Here is a 19,077-nt window from a genome sequence, read left to right as displayed (position 1 = left end):
TTTTCTTTTCTTTTCTTTTCTTTTCTTTTCTTTTCTTTTCTTTTTTCTTTTCTTTTCTTTTCCCAAAGAGACTGTAAGGTATAATTATGTCAATGACATAAAATATGAAATCAGTACAAACTTTTTAATAGCTAACAGTAGACTGACTAGTCTGTAGTGTAGTATGTTTTTTTTCCTGCAGAAGAGAACAGGAAGATAAAATTTCATGTTCAAATCTTTAGTGGCTTTTATTGTACATGTAAGAAAAGTTTAACCTGATTGTATTCAATTTGCAAATAATATGAAGTAACGTGTTGTTGAATAACTTATCCGTTTAATGAATAACCTGCTTGTAAAATTGAATGAATATCAGTTTGCCTGTCAAATATACTTAGAATAGTTTTTTTCCACTCATAGGTATCATCTATGGGAATAACACCTTTCTTTGTAGAAAATGTTAGTGAACTACAGTTATGTGCCATCAAATTGGTGACTGCAGTAAGTAACATTTATATAGGCTGTATTTTTTGATGGTAGACAATTAGACCTTAGAACTTACTTCATTTAATGTTTTTACAGTTTGGTATCATAATCTAGGAACAGTATTAAATCTGCCTGAGTTGCTCCTATTTCCTATTGAGTTTTCTTCTTCTATAGGAAGAATTAGCCTACTTAAACAAGGAACTTCCTGAATTATGGTTTACAGTGTAAACACAAACCCCTTTCTCTTGTCCTTTGTTGTGTAAGAAATCCTAGCAGTATGACTTTCCTAATTTCCTTTAAGGTTTGAATGCATGCAATGGAATAAGCTATAGAACATCAGAGTACTTTTATAATAGAATAAGTTTTTCTCCTTGGAAGAAAAATTAATGGGGCAAATACAAGATTATTTCAGGAAAAACTCAGTGCAACATATGTGTTTGTTCAAATGGAAGTTTTCTGTCTTTTTAAGAATGATATGCTCCAATACTTATAAAAGGAATTCTGCCTAAACAAAAAGATAAGCAAATTCTATAATCTTGACCCCATAAATTGAAAGAATATTGCATGTCTGGCAAATATTGAAGACTAAGATATGAATTAAAATTAGTTTATCACGTATGTTCTAACATTGTGTATGTGTTCATGTTAATTTATGGTAGCATAGAGTTTTGCTATGTATACTGGAGTCTGAAAGCTTAATATTTCACTATTTGACTTTCTTATATAGTTTATTTCTACCACTGACATAAAACTTAAAATTATAGGGTATTTTTAAGAGCTATTACACATTAGTGTTGTTAAAGATTTTTAAAATATTTGAATTTCTTAATGTATTTTACAAAGAAATGCTTTGAAATAAAAACAAAATAATGCATTAAAAACAAGGTATTGTTTAGTGCCATGTGAAGTGTGTGGTACTATATATCATTTTAACAATAAATTTATCAATTAATATTTTATGTAACACATTTTTAACAATCCTATGACTGTTAAATAGGTCTTCTCCAGGTATGAAAAACATAGGCAGCTAATACTGGAAGAAATTTTCACTTCCCTTGCAAGGCTACCAACTAGCAAGAGGAGTTTAAGAAACTTCAGGTAATTTTGGACATAGATTGCTATCTTGCAGATGGAAACATTTACAGTTTTGTACATTTAGGATTTTATTAACATTTCTTAAGAAAAATTGCAACTTCAAAAACTGCAATTTTTTAGATGTTGATATTTCATAATTTCTACAGTGACAGCAGAATTTCCTGACAAATTTATCTTATAATAGTCACTGTTTATTATGCCATTGTACTTGGTTACAAAAATAATTGAAATATTTAGCCTTCTCACTAGGGATGTAAATTTAGTATACTGCTAGTGTGCATTCAAAGGGATTTTTTGTTGCAAAACTTTTTATTCTGTTTATATGGAGTTAGGTAATTCATTGCTAAAACTTAATAGGAGAATTCAGGGTGGATTTCTTTGAAGACATACTCAAAGCATCCTTTCCAGGAAAGGAAACAGATCTAATACTACTTTGAATGCATTTTGTTTAGGAACCACTCAGTTCACTTTGTGTTTTAAGTGCTTCAGCTGGACTTCAGAGCATCTTCTCAGTAATGGGTTCAGGTTGAGTCTGAGAGATAATCTGACCTGAAGTGGATTTCAGTTAAAATTGAGATTCCACACATTAGGTGATTCTAAAACTTTTATCATTGTTGTTGGCATTGATTTAGTTCCATGCATGTATACAGCTTTCCCCTGGAGATAGAGAAATTGTCAATGAAATAGGTTAACCAATCCAGGGTAAATAAACAGGAAATACACAGTAAAACAAATGCACTGAAACTTTTAAGTAAAATTCAGTGACCCTAATGTTAACATGATTGCTTATGCTTAGTATTTCATGTTGTTTTGATTATAGTCATCAAAGACATCTAGCAAATAGGAATGTCGTAGGCATAGGACCATAATTGCTAAATACTCTCTTTGAATTAGGATCTTTGCCAGAAGGAAGTCATCATCTCGAGTTCATAGTGACCACACTATTTATCTATAGAATTCTAGCTCTGTCATGTTAAAGGGCATTTCTCTGGCTACAGTCATGAAGGGGACAGGTTAAAGAAAATTTGATACAAGAAGATTTTCTGTAGATTTTCAGCTGCTGAGATTTACAGATATTCTGATAATCATCTGTGGGATGTTTCAGTTCATCTCTCCTACCAAGAATAATACTGCTTTTGTTAGACCCAATCTTTCATAAGAGAGGAACAAATAATTAAATAAATGACTAGAACAGATTTCTAGCTGTGGTAAAATTTTTATAAATCTTAAAATTATTTAAGACCAAAAATAATTGTTTTATTTTAGTGTTATGCTATCCTTTTCATGTTAACAGGTTAAATAGTAGTGACACTGATGGAGAGCCTATGTATATTCAGATGGTAACGGCACTAGTTCTGCAGCTTATTCAGTGTGTTGTGCACTTACCATCAGCAGAAAAAGGTTCTAATTCAGAGGAGGAATCGAATAAAAAAGTAAGGATGATTTTTTTTTGTTAAATACCCATAATATTTTAATTTTTTGTACAGGAATGATTGTGTGCTTGTGGGTATAATGTTTTATGATGGTGCTCTAGTAAGCAGATGACTTAACTTTGTCTTCCATAATTTTTTGATGCATGAGAAATGCTGATCTGGAAATCATATTTCTGTGTACGCTAAAATATTAGACTAATAAATCTTATCTTTAGGTGGATCAAGATGTGCTTATTACTAATTCATATGAAACAGCCATGAGAACAGCACAAAACTTCCTTTCTATTTTCCTTAAGAAGTAAGTACTTTTACATTCTTTAGTGTATTGATGAAGCATAACTGAATAAAATATGCCATACCTTGAGACAAAACTAATTACTTCACAGTGCTAAATACCTACTAGTAAAGTTACTTTTAACAATGCATTTTATTAGATCCTTGAGAGAGAGTCAGAGATTGTATTTTATTTTTTTTTCTCTGAACAAAACTATGGAACAGAAGTTCTACAGAGAGTACTTTATACATTTAAGAATCTGTCTGATAGTTTATCTAGGATTATTTTATCAGGTGTTACTCATCTGAAGCAGGAAAGAGGAAGCTGAATAAATATTTGAGTTAAACCAGATTCATTCAGTCATAAGGATGACTAAAGAAAATCTAAAATCACTTTCATTTAGCTAAAGTTAGGAATGTCAGTAGCTGGGTAGGAGAAAAAAAATGTACTTGAATAATCAAGCCAAGAATTTTTAGAAAAAGTCCTGTGGTTTTTATCATGTTAATTTCTACTGTTAAGCTGAGAGACTCTTTAGAGATCTAGTCATCTCTCTGTGCATTTCTGGTATCATTAAAGAAGGTAGGAATGTCGCAGATAATTGAAACACTATCAGGTATGTTCTTTTGAATTTTACATTCTGATTTTAATATTGAAGAGTATAACTGAGATATCACTCTGAAATAAGTCAGTCCAGGCTTAGAGTCTACGCTCCATATCTACTGAATACACCACTCCAGCTTTGAGGTTCAGAATTTTACCTACCTTGTCCATCCTCTTCATTCAGACTTCAACTCAAAACAGTAAATGAAAAAGTTTAGGGAAAAAAAAACAAACAATACTATTCTGGATTAGCTGCCTTCTTTGCAGTAAAAAGTAGTGATAAATGTTTGAACGATTTGCCCTTAATAGCCTTAACTGGATACAATTATTTTTCTCCAGGATTATTAAATAATAAATAATTATTTTACTCCAGGATTGAGTTTTGTTTTTGGTTGGTTGATATTTTTTTCTAATTTGTTTTGGGTTTTGGGTGCTTTTTTAATCACATAAAACTTGTTGGGTTTTTTTTCTGGTTAAGCATACTGTTTATTTATTAACATCAGAAGAAAAGCTTTAAATGGCTCCTAAATTTGCTTCCATAATGTGTTTTCTTCTAAACAGGTGTGGTAGTAAACAAGGGGAAGAAGATTATAGGCCGCTGTTTGAGAACTTCATTCAAGATCTTCTTTCCACAGTCAATAAACCAGAATGGCCAGCTGCAGAATTGCTGCTTAGCTTATTAGGAAGGCTATTGGTAAGGGATTCTTGTTTTTAACTATGAAGACTTCTTTCAGCTATAACTAATAGTTTCAGCTATTATAATAATGCTTTTTGATAGTTGATAAACATGCATTGTTTAAGGATTTTGTTGTGTATATTCCTATGCTGTAATGTATAGTTGATAAAATTTAGATCAGAAGATCATTGATTCACAACTTGGGAAAGGTCATAGGTATACTGTTTCTCATGGAAGTCTACTTCTACTGGAAATGGTTGGAGCACAGCCCTGCTGAAAAAGACCTGGGGGTACTGGTGGATGGCAAGTTGGACATGAGCCAGTAATGTGCCCTCGCAGTCCAGAAAGCCAACCATATCCTGGACTGCATCAAAAGAAGTGTGACCAACAGAGCAAGGGAGGGCCACAAAAATGATCCAAGGAATGGAACATCTCTCCTATGAGGACAGACAGAGAGAGCTGGGGCTGTGCAGCCTGGAGAAGAGAAGACTCCAGGGAGACCTGAGAGCAATCTTTCAGTATCTAAAGGGGGGCTACAGGAAAGAAGGGGACACACTCTTTATCAGGGTCTGTTGTGATAGGACAAGGGAAATGGTTTCAAACTAAAAAAGAGAAGACTGAGATTGCATATAAGGAAGAAATTTTTTACAATAAGTATGGTGAGGCACTGGCACAGGTTGGCAGAGATATGATGGTTGCCCCATCCCTGGAGACACACAAGGCTAGGCTGGACGGGGCTCTGAGCACCTGGTCTAGCTGTGGATGTCTCTGTTCATTGCAGGGAAGTGGGACTAGATGACATTTTGAGTTCCTTCCAACTCAAATGATTTTATGATATTTTCCACATGAAAAATAATGGTATTCTGTGCCATCTTGTAAGTGCAGATATTTGCTTGCATTAAAGTAAATAGCTGTAATTGCTCCCATTAAAGATCTTCTCTGGACTATTCATTTAGCACAGAACATGAAAACCGTTAAGTTGTTGGAACCAATAATATTACATTTACTTACAAATAAAAGTTACAGAATGTGAATATTTTTGCTAACATGTTATTAAGAGAGTTTTTTTTCAGCATTACAATGTAATTACACTACAATTTAAGTTGTTTCTTGGAAAAATATTTTATGGTCCTGTTCCTGGTGAAATGAGGAAGATGTATTATGGTGATTAAGATCTATGCTATTGCAAAGAATATCTGCTCTGCTATACACCTAGTTTATTTTATGAAAGTATCTATTTAAAAGAAAACCCAAGCAGGCGGCATATTTGTAGAGAGAGATTCAATAAAGGTAAAACAATTATACAAAATAAGGGGTGCATCTGTGGTGTAATAGTAAATGGCATAATTTTCTTGAGCGTAGAAGTTAGGTGGAATTTTCATAAGTTCAAACAGCGTCTTGTGAGAAGAATGAAGAGAGACTGGGAAAGTTAGGGTTATTTAGCCTGGAGAAGTCTCTGTGAAAACCTTATAATGGCCTTCCAGTATTTAAAGGGGGCCTATAGGAAAAATAGGAAGGAATTCTTTATCAAGGAGTGTAGTGACAGGACAAGAGATAATAGTTTTTAAAGTAAAAAAGGGTAGGCATAGATTACATATAAGGAAGAAATTGTGTACCATGAAGGTGGTAAGACACTAGAACAGGTTTCCCAGAAAAGCTGTGGATGCCCCATCCCTGGAAGCATTCAAGGCCAGGTTGGGTGGGGCCCTGGGCTGCCTGATCTATTGAGTAGCAACCCTGCCTATGGTAGGGAGGTTGGAAGTAGATGATCATTAAGGCTCCTTCCAACCCAAATCATTCTCTGATTCTATGAATCTCAGCTGCATAAATACATATGTTAATATATATATATATATGTTTTGCTTTTCTTAGGTTCATCAATTCAGTAACAAATCTACAGAAATGGCTTTAAGAGTTGCGTCACTTGACTATCTTGGAACTGTAGCTGCAAGATTGAGGAAAGATGCAGTCACTAGCAAAATGGATCAAGGGTCTATAGCCAGAATCCTCCAACAGGTGAGATCCTATGCCAGCTGGATTGAGTTGGATGGAGATGTATTCATTCAAATATTTGAAAATCATAGAGAGGTGCTTAAAAACAAAAGTTCCACTAAAAAAAAACAAAAAAAAAACCTGGCATGTGGAGAATCAATTTTCATTGTTCATATTTTTGAATTAAATACGTTCAGTTTATAAATATCACATTTTTTTGTGATCATATTAAAAAGTTAATGACAGTGGTAAAAACTTTTTTACTGTGACAGTAGGGAAGGAAATAATGGAGCAAAAATATCAGTTGAATTCTGTTTTGAGAAATTAAAAATATATGTATATACATAGGTTGCTCTGAAAGTACTGCCTGCTATTTATTTCCATAAAAAGTGCAACAGCTACAAAGATCACAACACTGTTCATTAGAACAAATTCTCAACTACAAAACAGTACTTTTCAATGTAGTCAACACTATTAGCTATGAATTTCTGCCAACAATGAACAAGAGCCTGCATGCTGTGCTTGTACAAATCTTCATGGCCATTCAGAACGTGACTTTATTCGACGCTGCTGAGGCTACTGCTGGAATATACCACTCACCCCTCACTGTGCTCACATCCACTGTTTGATCTCCATAGTTATTCAGCAAGCATCAATGAATGTCAGTGGTGCCATTTTTTTCCACATGGAGGAATTCAGTGACACGCATTTGCTTCATACTCACTTCCATGTCAGATGCCATTTTGTCAGACTTCCCCTCTGCTGACATCTGTCACATTGTGACAAAATAGAACAGGATATAGGCAGGAAAGTTAAGCTTCTGCTGCCGTAATGGTAACATCATAAAATAGGAAACTTTACTTTTGGAGCAGCACTAGTAATTTTTTCCTCTATGTACTAGTAGGTTATATGACAGTGATTTTAACAATTCTCCATCAGACTTTGTAGGGAAATATTTTACAAGTGAAGTATCCTTTTTCTTATCTCCAGAAGTTCTAATGGTATTGAAAGAAATTCCAGAATAATACATATGCAAATAGTGACCTGATTTTTTTTTTTTAATATAATTATATTTTTAACAGCATCAGGCAGTAACTAGGCATTGACATCTGCAGAAAATGAAACTGCTTTGAGAAATTGAGCACTAAAAGCATTTTTTCAGTTGTTCAAGAAGCTTAGCATCAATGATGGTAGACACTACCATCCATACATTATGGAAGGTATAAATTATTCAGTACCATGAGGCAGGGTATACAGTGTTGTTAATAAATTATTTGTAACTTAAGAACAAACAACTACAGCCTGTCATGAACAATATTTAATGTTGGTCTAAGGCTGGACTTTAAACTGCAATTTGGAAATACATTGGGGTGCCAAATGTATATCAATGAATCTATATCAGTATTATGTGCACTGCAGACATACTTGTTTTGAACTCTTGAATTAATCATTTTGAAAAAAAAAAAAAGAAATCATTTTACTGCTGTAACATCAGCAACTACAAGGACCTGTATATAGTGCAAAGGAAAAAAAAATGTTCTGTGTTTTTGTTGTTACACTGTCGTGTAGATTTTGAGAAAGTTAGTTTCTGACTAATGAACAAGATCATTAATACTGATTTATTCTCTGTAACTCCTATGTGGGAGAAGTGCATTGTCTGTTGGTCATATGCAAGGTTGTTATTTAATTTATATAGGCGGGAACTATTTAAGAGATTAAGATATGCATATTTTCTATAAGAATAGTCTCTTGGAAAAAATGCATTCTTAACATTCATACAGTTCATTTATTTACAAATAAGATACACTAGCATGTCTCCAGCACACTTACTTAGATTACGGTTCGGTATGTAAGATGCTTTTTGTGCATCTTAAATGTACTTGACAGGAAAATTAATATTATCCTATTCTGTAAAAAGGCTTTATGTGGTAGGGGGCATTTTTTATAAATGTTGTGTTTGCTCATAAGCTTTTTGACTAACAGAAACTTAGTTTAATCTTAGCATGATTCTTTATTGCTAGAGCTCAGAGGGGTTTGGGAATAATCTCTGTAAGCTTTCCTCTTCATAGTGTATGGGAACTGCTGAATCACGGCCTGAACCTCTGTTTGATCACCTGAGGCGAGCCATGAGTCAGCCAGAGGAGCACAGGTGAAGGCAATTCTCCTGTGCTGCCGGAAGGGGGGGAGCCTGGCTCCACCCCTCCTGGACCTATTTAAGAGCTGGCTACCAGGAGGGAAGGATCTCTTATGGAGGTTGGCCCTGCTGTAGTTTTGTAGTGAGCCTGGGATACAGCTAAGTGTCCTATTTTTTCTGCTTTGGTGTAGTAATAGTTAAGCTCTCTGGTATATCTTATAACTATAACATCTGTACATTCATTGATTGTACACATAGTTATGCCAAATATTTTTACAGAGGTTTTTTTTCTTTGTTGTTTTCTATATCTTTTTACTGTTGTCTATGTTTTCATATTTCTTTTCATTTGACTTTTTTGCCTTCTATCCCTTGTTCACCTGAGAAGTCACTGTTTTCAGTATTTTGTTGTTAGTGAGACAACTGACAATGATTTTTAAGGGTTAAACCTCGTGTGTCACTCTATATGATTTTAGCCCTATTTCTCTCAGTGATGGAAAATCTTCACACAAGATCATAGAATGGAAATAAAACAGTCAATCTGTTTTAAAACCAGTCTTATGTTGTTTTTAATTTTTTTTATTTTTTAAGACTTTGGACTCCCAAAGTCAAATTTTATTTAGCTTGTATGCGGTTTATGGGGAATTGCTTAAAAACTGTTCTGCGGTTATCAAAACTAACTTCTCTGTATTTTATAAGTGGGCATACAGATTGTCAAATGATAATTACCAGTGACTGAACGATATTGTATTTTATAACTGTCTTTATCCTGACAGGTTTCAGGAGGAGAAGATGAAATTCAGCAGCTACAAAAGGCTTTGCTGGATTATCTAGATGAGAATACAGAAACCGATGCGTCATTAGTGGTAAATTTCAGCTTTCTGATATCGAGCATTTATAAAAACAGTTCCTGTAATACATCTCCTGAAATAAATGACTTTCAGTCATGTATATTAGTGCTTCAATTGAAATTGTTACTCTAACATATACTGTTGATTATCTTTTCCAGAATATGGTTGATGCATTAGACTTACTTAATCTCATTATAAATGTTAATTTCCTTCTTCTGTATCTGTTGTTTTTGGGTTTTGTGCATTCTGCTGTATCTCTCCAGTTTTCTCGGAAGTTTTATATAGCTCAGTGGTTCCGTGATACAACTATGGAGACAGAGAAAGCAATTAAATCTCAGAAGGATGAGGATTCATCTGAAGGAACTCATCATGCAAAGGATGTTGAGACCACAGGACAAATCATGCATAGAGCAGAAAGTCGCAAAAAGTTTCTTCGTAGCGTCATTACAACTGCTGCATCTCAGTTCAGTACATTAAAGTATGTTTCAGTACTGCTGGTATTTTCATTAACCATGCGTTTGATGTTTTTTTATTTTAATAAACATGTCCTAATTAACATATTGAATTTGTTGCAGAATGAATTCTGATACTGTGGACTATGAAGATGCTTGTTTGATTGTTCGCTACTTGGCCTCTATGAGGCCGTTTGCCCAGAGCTTTGATATTTATTTGACACAGGTAAACTGTACCAAAAGTCTTAGTGGAGTAAAGCACAGTTGGCTTTTGACTCCAAACACATTTGGGGTAGTGTACAGTATCTGTTCATTGTTGAGTATAAGTATTTAACAGGCTATGGTAACACGTTTCAATATTCTGTAGTGATGCCATAAGTGCTTATTTTTCTTGCATGCATTTCATATATCATATTGTGCACGTTTTTGTCTGTATGTACATGGCAAAATCATTAGATGTCAACAGTAAAAGGATAATTCAAGTGTTTAAATCTGTTTCACGGTTTTTGTAAGATGCGTGCTCATTTGATAGTGCTAACTCATGAAATGTATCTTAATTTGATTTGAAAATATAAGCAAACTTGATCCTTTGCTTTCACAAGTGTGTGCTACTCTCACTTTGGTAGCAGTTGTTTGACCAGTATGATTTATTTGCTTTTTCTGGGAAAAGAGGATATGGTGACACATTTGAACTCCAATAATGGTTTAGGCTTCGTTACTTATTATCTGTGTACAAAGCCAGTCATAGAGTTACGGTGTCCAAATCCAACTTTCCTGTTAAAAGAACCATAGTGAAAGCCATATCTGAATGGCAAAATTAGATGTTAAAGGGACTTAAAGTGAACATATGGACTCTGTATAAATCCTGTTTCAAATAGTCTTAGAGGTAGAGCAAATCCTAGCAAATTTCCATGCTCAAGTGATCAGTGCCGTAGAGCCTCTTCACTGTCTGGAGGCATTCAAGGCCAAGCTGGATGGGGCTTTGAACAACATGGTCTGGTGGGAGTTGTCCCTGCAGGGGGGTTGGAACTAGATGATCTTAAAGGTCCTTTCCAACCCAACCCGTTCTATGATTCTATGTATTCAAGTTTTAGTTAGATGGATATTCTTATTTTAGTTAAATAGTTTGCATATTATTCTGCATTTTTGCCTATGTTATACATTGTTCACTGCCTTCCCAAAGCAATTGAGATTTTGTTTTTGTTCTCTTATTAGATTCTGCGTGTGCTTGGTGAAAATACAATTGCTGTTCGAACAAAAGCCATGAAGTGTTTGTCTGAGGTTGTTGCTGTAGACCCCAGTATTCTAGCCAGGGTAAAAAAGGAAATATCCATCCTGTGTATTTTTATCACACTTAAAAGAGATCTTGATTTCTGATTTTGGATTTTGTTTTTGTTTTTTTTGTTTTTTTTTTTTGTGTTTTGTTTTGTTTTTTTTTAGCTGGATATGCAACGAGGTGTTCATGGACGATTAATGGATTACTCCACTAGCGTACGAGAAGCAGCTGTAGAGCTGCTTGGCCGATTTGTGCTCTGTCGTCCTCAGCTTGCTGAGCAGTATTATGACATGCTGATTGAAAGAATATTGGTATGGTGACCTGTAATAAAGTAAATGGCGTTGGGAAACTTGTTTTCAGCAGTTTATGTAATCAATAATATGGAATTATCACCCCGAAAGTAAATTGTCCTTTATTGTTTTTAGTGAGGAGCATCATCTTTCTAAGATCAACTCTGTAAAACACATCACTTGTTTCCAATGTGACTTTATGTCAGAAAGTAAACATACAAAGAAATGTACCTTGGCAGAACCAGGATTGTGTTCCTTTTTTATTCCGCTGTTAAGGCACAAATTAGGTGAAATGGGTTATTCCACATGTTTGAAGTTTGAGATGTAGATCTCTGAAGGCAATTGGGGATGATGAAGAAACATCTACAGCACAGTAATTTAAATTTGGCTCTTGTGTGTTCCAACAAAGAAACTAAAATATCATTGCATTTTGCTTGTAATCTCTTGAAGTGAAATTATACATTTGTAACATCATGAGCTCTTAAATCAGAGGGTATAAGTGGAGGAAGTATTTCAGCATTTGCGGCACTCAGCCAGGCTTTTAGAATTGTTGCAAGTAAAGTGGCAAGAGTTGCATTGACCTTTCATATAAATCCACTCAAGAATATTTTAGCAGCTGCTTCTTTTAAATATATTTTGTACGTTGGATTGGTTGATCTTTAAATGTTAGTTCGCATAATGCACGTTAATTCATGTGTTGGATTTATTTTCAAGAGTTGTGATGGTTTTTCTCACAGGATACTGGTATCAGTGTCAGAAAAAGAGTGATAAAGATACTTCGGGATATCTGCATTGAACAACCAACATTTCCCAAAATTACAGAGATGTGTGTGAAAATGATTCGGAGAGTCAATGATGAAGAAGGCATTAAGGTATAATAAAAAACTTTTGTCAGGATTTTAATTACCAGTGTTTTAGTGTTTTTATATTTTCACGCACAGAAAAAATAAAACCCACATTGCTTCTTTGTAAGGTTTTAGTTTTATTTACTTTTAATTTTTGAGGTATTTAGTATCTTGAATTTAAATGCTCACTTGTTTTTGTTTCTCTTGTTTTCTTCAAGTTTTTGCTGTCAATCAAAAGATTTTTTTTTTGAGAGAGGTATATTCTAGAGTTTTTTTCTGCTTGCAAGCACTGTCTGATACTTCTCTAACAAGTAAAGCTGGAATATAAAAATCCTTTCTGCAAACAAAAGCTTTAGGTCAAAATGAAGTGTTTGACATTACTATATAACAGATATGTAAGTTCTACATGTAAAACGTGAAGTATTTGTGTCCTTTTTTGTATTTCTGAACACTTAATCATTTTATCACTTACTGATGTGATCAAATTCTTTATGCAATGTGTATGCGAAAGGGTGCAAAACTAAGATTATATGATAAATCATAAACCTGACTGTTTTTGATTCAACAAAAATAATTTTAAAAATATCTGGGTAATTAAGAATATACCTGTGATGATTTTGTGCCACACTTTCAGTGGGATTTAAAATCTGCACCTTTAAAGCTGAGCATATATTTTTACCACTTGAGATGTGTTAATGCCAAATGGTTTTCAGTGAAAACTGTTAATCAAAACACAGTATCTGAGGTGCTGGAAGCTGGATGTAATGTGCTGCTATGAAAGGAGGATGACCTTGTTTTCAATCCCCTTCTTTCCCCCTTGCCTTTCCACCAACCTCAGTCTCTACAATGCATTTTCTATATTTCCATGGTTGAGGAGAGATTCTTATAAATGTATGCTTTATAAGCAGTGCAGGAATAGTGTAGTACACTTTGATTCTATTCCACCTTTTTCACTATCCGAAAACATTGGAAGGGAACCTAATTCATAAGTTTGGCTGTAAAGACTTGGGTTCTCTCCCATACCTTGTCACAGCTTCTGAAAGCTCCCAAGTAATCTACCACTGCTGCTAATTCTGCTATACAAGTTACAATCTTGTGTTCAGTTGTAATTTCCTCAGGGTACTATGTTTTCCTCATGAATGCAAACTAGTGCAGGAAAATTGTAATTCCATTTTCTGTAGCATCAGTTCCCAGTGATCATTTGGTACTTTACTTGTTTAGAAACCGATATAACTCTTGTAATAGTAGATCTCTGTCTCAGATAATATTTTCTGCAACCATCTTAGTTTGAATAATTCCTCGTGAATTATTGAAAAGTTTTTTTTTTTCCTGTGGGTTTTTTGTTTGTAGACTACATCTACAACGTATATTGTATGGATATATTAGAGATAACACCTTCGTGCCAAGATAAGCTTGCTTATTTGTGCTAATGATTGTTTTTGTTTTTTGTTTTGGTGGTGTGTTTGTGTGTGTTTTTTTTTTTGTTTTTTTTTTTTTTTTTTTCCCATTCAGAAATTAGTAAATGAGACTTTCCAGAAGCTCTGGTTCACTCCAACTCCCCATCATGACAAAGAAGCAATGACCAGGAAAATACTAAACATCACTGATGTGGTACATTATACAGATTTCAATTAGTTTGCATGCAAAATGTGATTATATTTTTAGTATCTTTAAAATATTATCTGTAGTCTTTTAGAAAGCAAAAAATACTCGAGTATCTTACTTAGCAGGTGGCTTTCTTCATATATCTCCTGGCATTGAATATATGCTAGAACTATACTAGAATTATTTATCTGATGGAACAAGCTTTGGAAAGCTTTAAATGATTGATAATATGCTGGCAATGATAACTGGAATCACATTATGTTCAAGCAAATGCTAGTAGTAGCATATATGTAAGTCTAGCTGAGAGATCTCTTTTTTAAGAAAAAAATCTTCAAACAATTGATAATATTTATTTTGAAGGATTAATAAGCTTTTTTAACAAGTACAGGGTCACCTAGAGTAAACTAATATCTGCATAATATACTTCATAAGAGCAGTGAATTAAACAGCATGTCTCAAAAATCTGTTTCAAATAAAATCCTTATACATTTGTAGTGAAAGTGTTCTGTGTAAAATCGCTGTGCTTGGAAGGTGTTTTAATATCAGTTTACTGAAGATGTAAAGATCAAACAAGTACTTGTTTTACTACTTAAAATTGTTTAATCTCTATCCTGCTTTTCAGTATTTTTACTAAACGATAGTGTGGTATGCATTTTTCCAGACTTAAAAGACAGTTGATTTGACTTCAGCTTAACTTAGTACTCCTGCTAATTCCACTTTAGAGCACCTGTGAGCTGATCTTGATATATGATGAGAGTTAAGGATTTATTTGTTTATATAATCTGAACAACTGAAGAAAAAAAAAACTAAAAAAAAAAAATAATAATTTTGCAGTGGTCAGAAAAATATGTAGGCCTTGTGTTGTATGGAATATCAATTCTGGAGCTGCTTAAATGAGGATGTTTTTTTTCAAATGCAGGGAATGGTTTCTATTTTCCAAAAGTGTAAAATCATTGTACTGAATGCATACAAAAATATGCATGTTTTCTGCTCTTTAAAGATGAAATCTGCATTGAAGTAATATTCAAATTCCTTTGTTAACCAATTTATTCTCAATACTGCTTTTAGGTTGCAGCTTGTAGAGATACAGGGTATGATTGGTTTGAACAGCTTCTTCAAAATGTAAGTAACAAATTTGTAATGTATGACATAATTGTTATAAGAATATTAACAATTCCTTTCATACTAAAATGCATTGAAGGAGGACTGCTGTGTGGAAGACTTCCTGACGCAGCTGGTAAGAGAGCCTACCAGGGGAGGTGCCCCCACTAGATGTGCTGTTCACAAACAGAGGACTGGTGGTAGATATGGAGGTCAGGAGGTGTCTTCAGAAGAGTGACCACAAAATGGTAGAGTTCTCAATTCTTGGTGAAGTCAGAAAGGGGGCCAGCAAAACTTCTACCTTGGACTTTTGGAGGATGGACTTTGAACTGTTCAGGACTATGGTAGGGAGGGTCCCTTGGGATTCAGTCTTGAGGGGTAAAGGGGTCCAGGAAGGCTGGTCACTCGTCAAGAAGGAAAGCTTAAAGGTGCAGGAGCAGGCTATTCCCCCTGTGCTTCGAGATGAGCTGGCAGGGAAGAAGACTAGCATGGATGAACAGGGATCTTTTCCTGAGGCTCCAGGAGAAAATGAGAATCTACCTCCTGTGGAAGAAGGGATGGGCAACTCAGGGAGAGTGCAAAGTTGTTGTTAGGATATGCAGGGAGAAAATTAGAAAGGCAGAAGCCCAACTTGAACTCAACTCGACTGTTGGGGTAAAAGGGAGCAAAAAACTTTTTTACAAATATATTAACTTTAAGAGGAGGGCTAAGGACAATCCCCATCCTTTACTGGATGCGGTGGGGAACATGACCACTGAAGATAAGGAAAAGGCTTGTGGTTCTCAATGCCTTCTTTACATCTGTCTTTAAAAGTCAGACCAGTTATCCTTTACCTCCTGAACTGGAAGTCTGTCCTGTTTATCTTTATTGATGACCTGGATGAAGGGATTGAGTGCACCCTCAGTAAGTTTGCACATGACACCAAGTTGGCAGGAAGTGTTGATCTGCCTGGGGAGGCCCTACAGAGGGATCTGGATATCTGGGCTGAGGCCAGTGGGATGAAGTTAAACAAGGCCAAGTGCCGGGTCCTGCACTTTGGCCACAACAACCCCAGGCAAAGCTACAGGTTTGGGGCAGAGTGGCTGGAAGACTGTGTAGTGGAAATGGACTTGGGGGTATTAGTCGATGCTCAGCTGAACATGAGCAAGTAGTGTGCCCAGGTGGCCAAGAAGGCCAATGGCATTCTGGCTTTTATCAGCAATAGTGCAGCCAGCAGGAGCAGGAGGTGATCATCCTTCTGTACTCAGCACTGGTGAGACCACACCTCAGTGCTACATTCAGTTTTGGGCCCCTCACTACAGGAAAGACATTGAGGCCCTGGAGCGTGTCCAGAGAAAGGCAACAGAGCTGGTGAGGGGTCTGGAGCACAAGTCTTACAGAGAGTGTCGGAGGGAGCTGGGGTGGTTCAGTCTGGAGAAGAGGAGGCTGGGGGGGACCTTTTTGCTCTCTATAACTATCTGAAGGGAGGTTGTGGTTAGGTGGGGTCGGCCTCTGCTCCTATGTAACTAGCACTAGGACTAAAGGGAATGGCCTCAAGTTGCACCAGGGAGATTCAGGTTGGATATTAGGAAAAGCTTCTTCTCTAAAACAGTGGTCATATGTTGGAACTGGCTTTTTTTCTAATCATTCTGAAAAGAATGTTACTTTATTAGTTACTTTTGAAAAATATGTCTAGATTTTTTTCATAACTTCACGAAGCACGATGTTAACTTTCATCTCAGTGCAAAATCAGTAGAACTGCTCTCTTCTGTCCTTTTGTTGCAGTTAATTTTTCTTTGGTTTGATTTATTATTTTTATTTTTTCCTTTAAATTTTATTTACTATGTAGCTTTTATGGAAAAGACAAATTCTGTTGTAATGAAAAATCCTTGTATACCTGTAATAATTATTATAAAACCAGTATGTATCCAATGTAAGTGAATGCTCACTTATTACTATATCACTTTTTTGTTTCATCTGCTGTAGCTGTTGAAGTCAGAAGAGGATGCTTCATATAAACCTGTGAAGAAAGCTTGTACTCAACTTGTTGACAACTTGGTTGAGCATATCCTTAAATATGAAGAATCTTTATCAGGTAATACTACTTAGAATCCAGTAGCTAAACTACTTTGATTTTGTAAGTAGGTTGCTCCGAAAGTACTGTCTCCTACTTATTTCCATGGAAACTACAACAGATAGAGCAAATTCTCAGCTACGAAACACCAATTTTCAACATAGTTACTCCCATTAGCCAATACATGCAGATGAGCTAATTGAGATGCTCTTCATTTTATGGTGTGCCAGCTGTGCATGTTGCATCATTGTCACCACTGCTGAAATGCACCACCCACCCCTCACTGTACTCACATCCACTGTTTTGTCTCCATGATCATTCAGCATGCATCGATGATATCAGTGGGTGTCCTATTTTCCACATGGAGGAATTCAGTGACACATTTTGCTGCGTACACACTTCCATGTCAAATGTCATTCTGTCAGACTGCCCGTCTTCTGCCATGTGTCATACAGCAACTTAATGTAACAGGACATTGGTGGGAAGGTTTAACCTCTACTGCCATCCCATCAACATCCACCTCTGATGTCATGGACCAACAGAATAACATCTGAAGTGTTACTTTCAGAGCAGCCCTCATATAATACTGTAATTGTGGTTGTTAAAATTACTATCACAAAATGTTATTGTTACAGAACTTGTATTTCGAAACTAGAGGTAGTGAATTACTGCGTTAAAGTTTATAGTGAACTTTTGAGCACTGAATAATAATAAAGCTTCACTAGTTTTTCTCTAGCTAACCTCAATAACAGAACTACTTCTGAAATAATTTGTTAAAACTTTTAGATAACTAAAAACAAAACAAATATGAAAGGTTTCTGTTCTACAGTTATAATAGGAAATATTGGCTGAGCTAGTGTTTTGCATATAGTAAATATTTTTTTTTAAATAGTAATGTCTTTGAAGTAGCTCTGCTGCTTATTTCACATATTTTCTGATCCTATGCAAATGTTAACACATGTTCTCATCTCTAATGCTCTTACCTAATAAGAATGCATAAGAATATTCTGTACTGGTCTTGAAAGATATGTCATGGAAGAGCTAGTCATATGATGTTTAGGCTATATATTTTTAGTTGATCAAACAATACTTGAATCTAATATATTTTGTATATTTTCTAATTTTTGCAGATTCTGACAACAAAGACATGAATTCTGGTCGCTTGGTTGCTTGCATAACTACTTTATTCTTATTCAGCAAAATCAGGCCCCAGCTAATGGTCAAACATGCTATGACCATGCAGCCATACTTGACTACTAAATGTAGCGTAAGTAGAGAAAAATCAGAATAACAGTCTTGTTTTTCCCCAGGTAATTAAGAATAGGAATGAATGGCTGTCTTGTATGCTTGAGATTGAAGGTAGGAAAAGAGAAAGTTCATAGAATTATAGAATGGCTTGGGTTGGAAGTGACCTCAAAGATCATCTAGCTCCAACCCCCTGCTATGGGGGGAGTTACCCCACCCACTAAATCAGGTTGCCCCATCCAGCCTGGCCTTGAACACCTTCAAGGATGTGGCATCCACAGCTTTTCCAGGCAGCCTGTTCCAGTTTTTTACTGCCCTCAGAGTAAAGAATTTCCTCCTAAGGTCTAATCTAAATCTCCCCTCTTTTAGTCTAAAACCATTCCCCCTTGTCCTTATCACTGTCTACTCATGTAAAAAGTTGATTTCTCTCCTCTTTATAAGTTCCCCTTAACTATTGGAAGTCTGCAGTGAGGTTCCCCTGAAGCCTTCTCTTCTCCGAGCTAAACACCCCTAGCTCCCTCAGTGTTTGTAGGAGAGGTGCTCCAGCCCTCTGAGCATCTTTGATGCCTCTTCTGGTCCTGCTCCAACAGCTCTGCATCCTTCTTATACGGGGGGCTGTAGGCCTGGATGTGGTTCTCCAGTTGGGGCCTTAAAAAGGGAGAGCAGAGGGGGACAATCCCCTCCCTCTCCTTGCTG

The 19,077-nt window shown here is 35.6% G+C and overlaps 1 protein-coding gene across 1 annotated transcript in view; it reads left to right on the top strand.

Annotated features, from left to right (window-relative positions):
- The window catches only part of LOC122170071 (nipped-B-like protein), a 55,249-nt gene extending 36,752 nt beyond the window's left edge, over positions 1-18,497 (top strand). Inside the window, exons 10-25 of the mRNA XM_042836684.1 lie at positions 397-477; positions 1,460-1,560; positions 2,852-2,990; positions 3,206-3,288; positions 4,426-4,558; positions 6,413-6,556; positions 9,440-9,529; positions 9,778-9,992; positions 10,090-10,192; positions 11,182-11,280; positions 11,407-11,553; positions 12,270-12,404; positions 13,890-13,988; positions 15,051-15,104; positions 17,049-17,157; positions 18,267-18,497. Coding sequence (XP_042692618.1) covers positions 397-477; positions 1,460-1,560; positions 2,852-2,990; positions 3,206-3,288; positions 4,426-4,558; positions 6,413-6,556; positions 9,440-9,529; positions 9,778-9,992; positions 10,090-10,192; positions 11,182-11,280; positions 11,407-11,553; positions 12,270-12,404; positions 13,890-13,988; positions 15,051-15,104; positions 17,049-17,157; positions 18,267-18,427 — 1,893 coding nt within the window. The 3' untranslated portion in view covers positions 18,428-18,497. The remainder of the gene's footprint in view (positions 1-396; positions 478-1,459; positions 1,561-2,851; positions 2,991-3,205; positions 3,289-4,425; positions 4,559-6,412; positions 6,557-9,439; positions 9,530-9,777; positions 9,993-10,089; positions 10,193-11,181; positions 11,281-11,406; positions 11,554-12,269; positions 12,405-13,889; positions 13,989-15,050; positions 15,105-17,048; positions 17,158-18,266) is intronic.
- The last annotated feature ends 580 nt before the right edge of the window (positions 18,498-19,077 follow it).

This window comes from Centrocercus urophasianus, unplaced genomic scaffold, assembly GCF_019232065.1.
Source record: "Centrocercus urophasianus isolate 14NV4802_14NV808 unplaced genomic scaffold, USGS_Curo_1.0 seq_622, whole genome shotgun sequence".
NCBI classification, from domain to species: domain Eukaryota; kingdom Metazoa; phylum Chordata; class Aves; order Galliformes; family Phasianidae; genus Centrocercus; species Centrocercus urophasianus.
The sequence above is the reverse complement of the archived record's forward strand: the minus strand, read 5'-3'. Positions and strand labels throughout refer to the sequence as shown.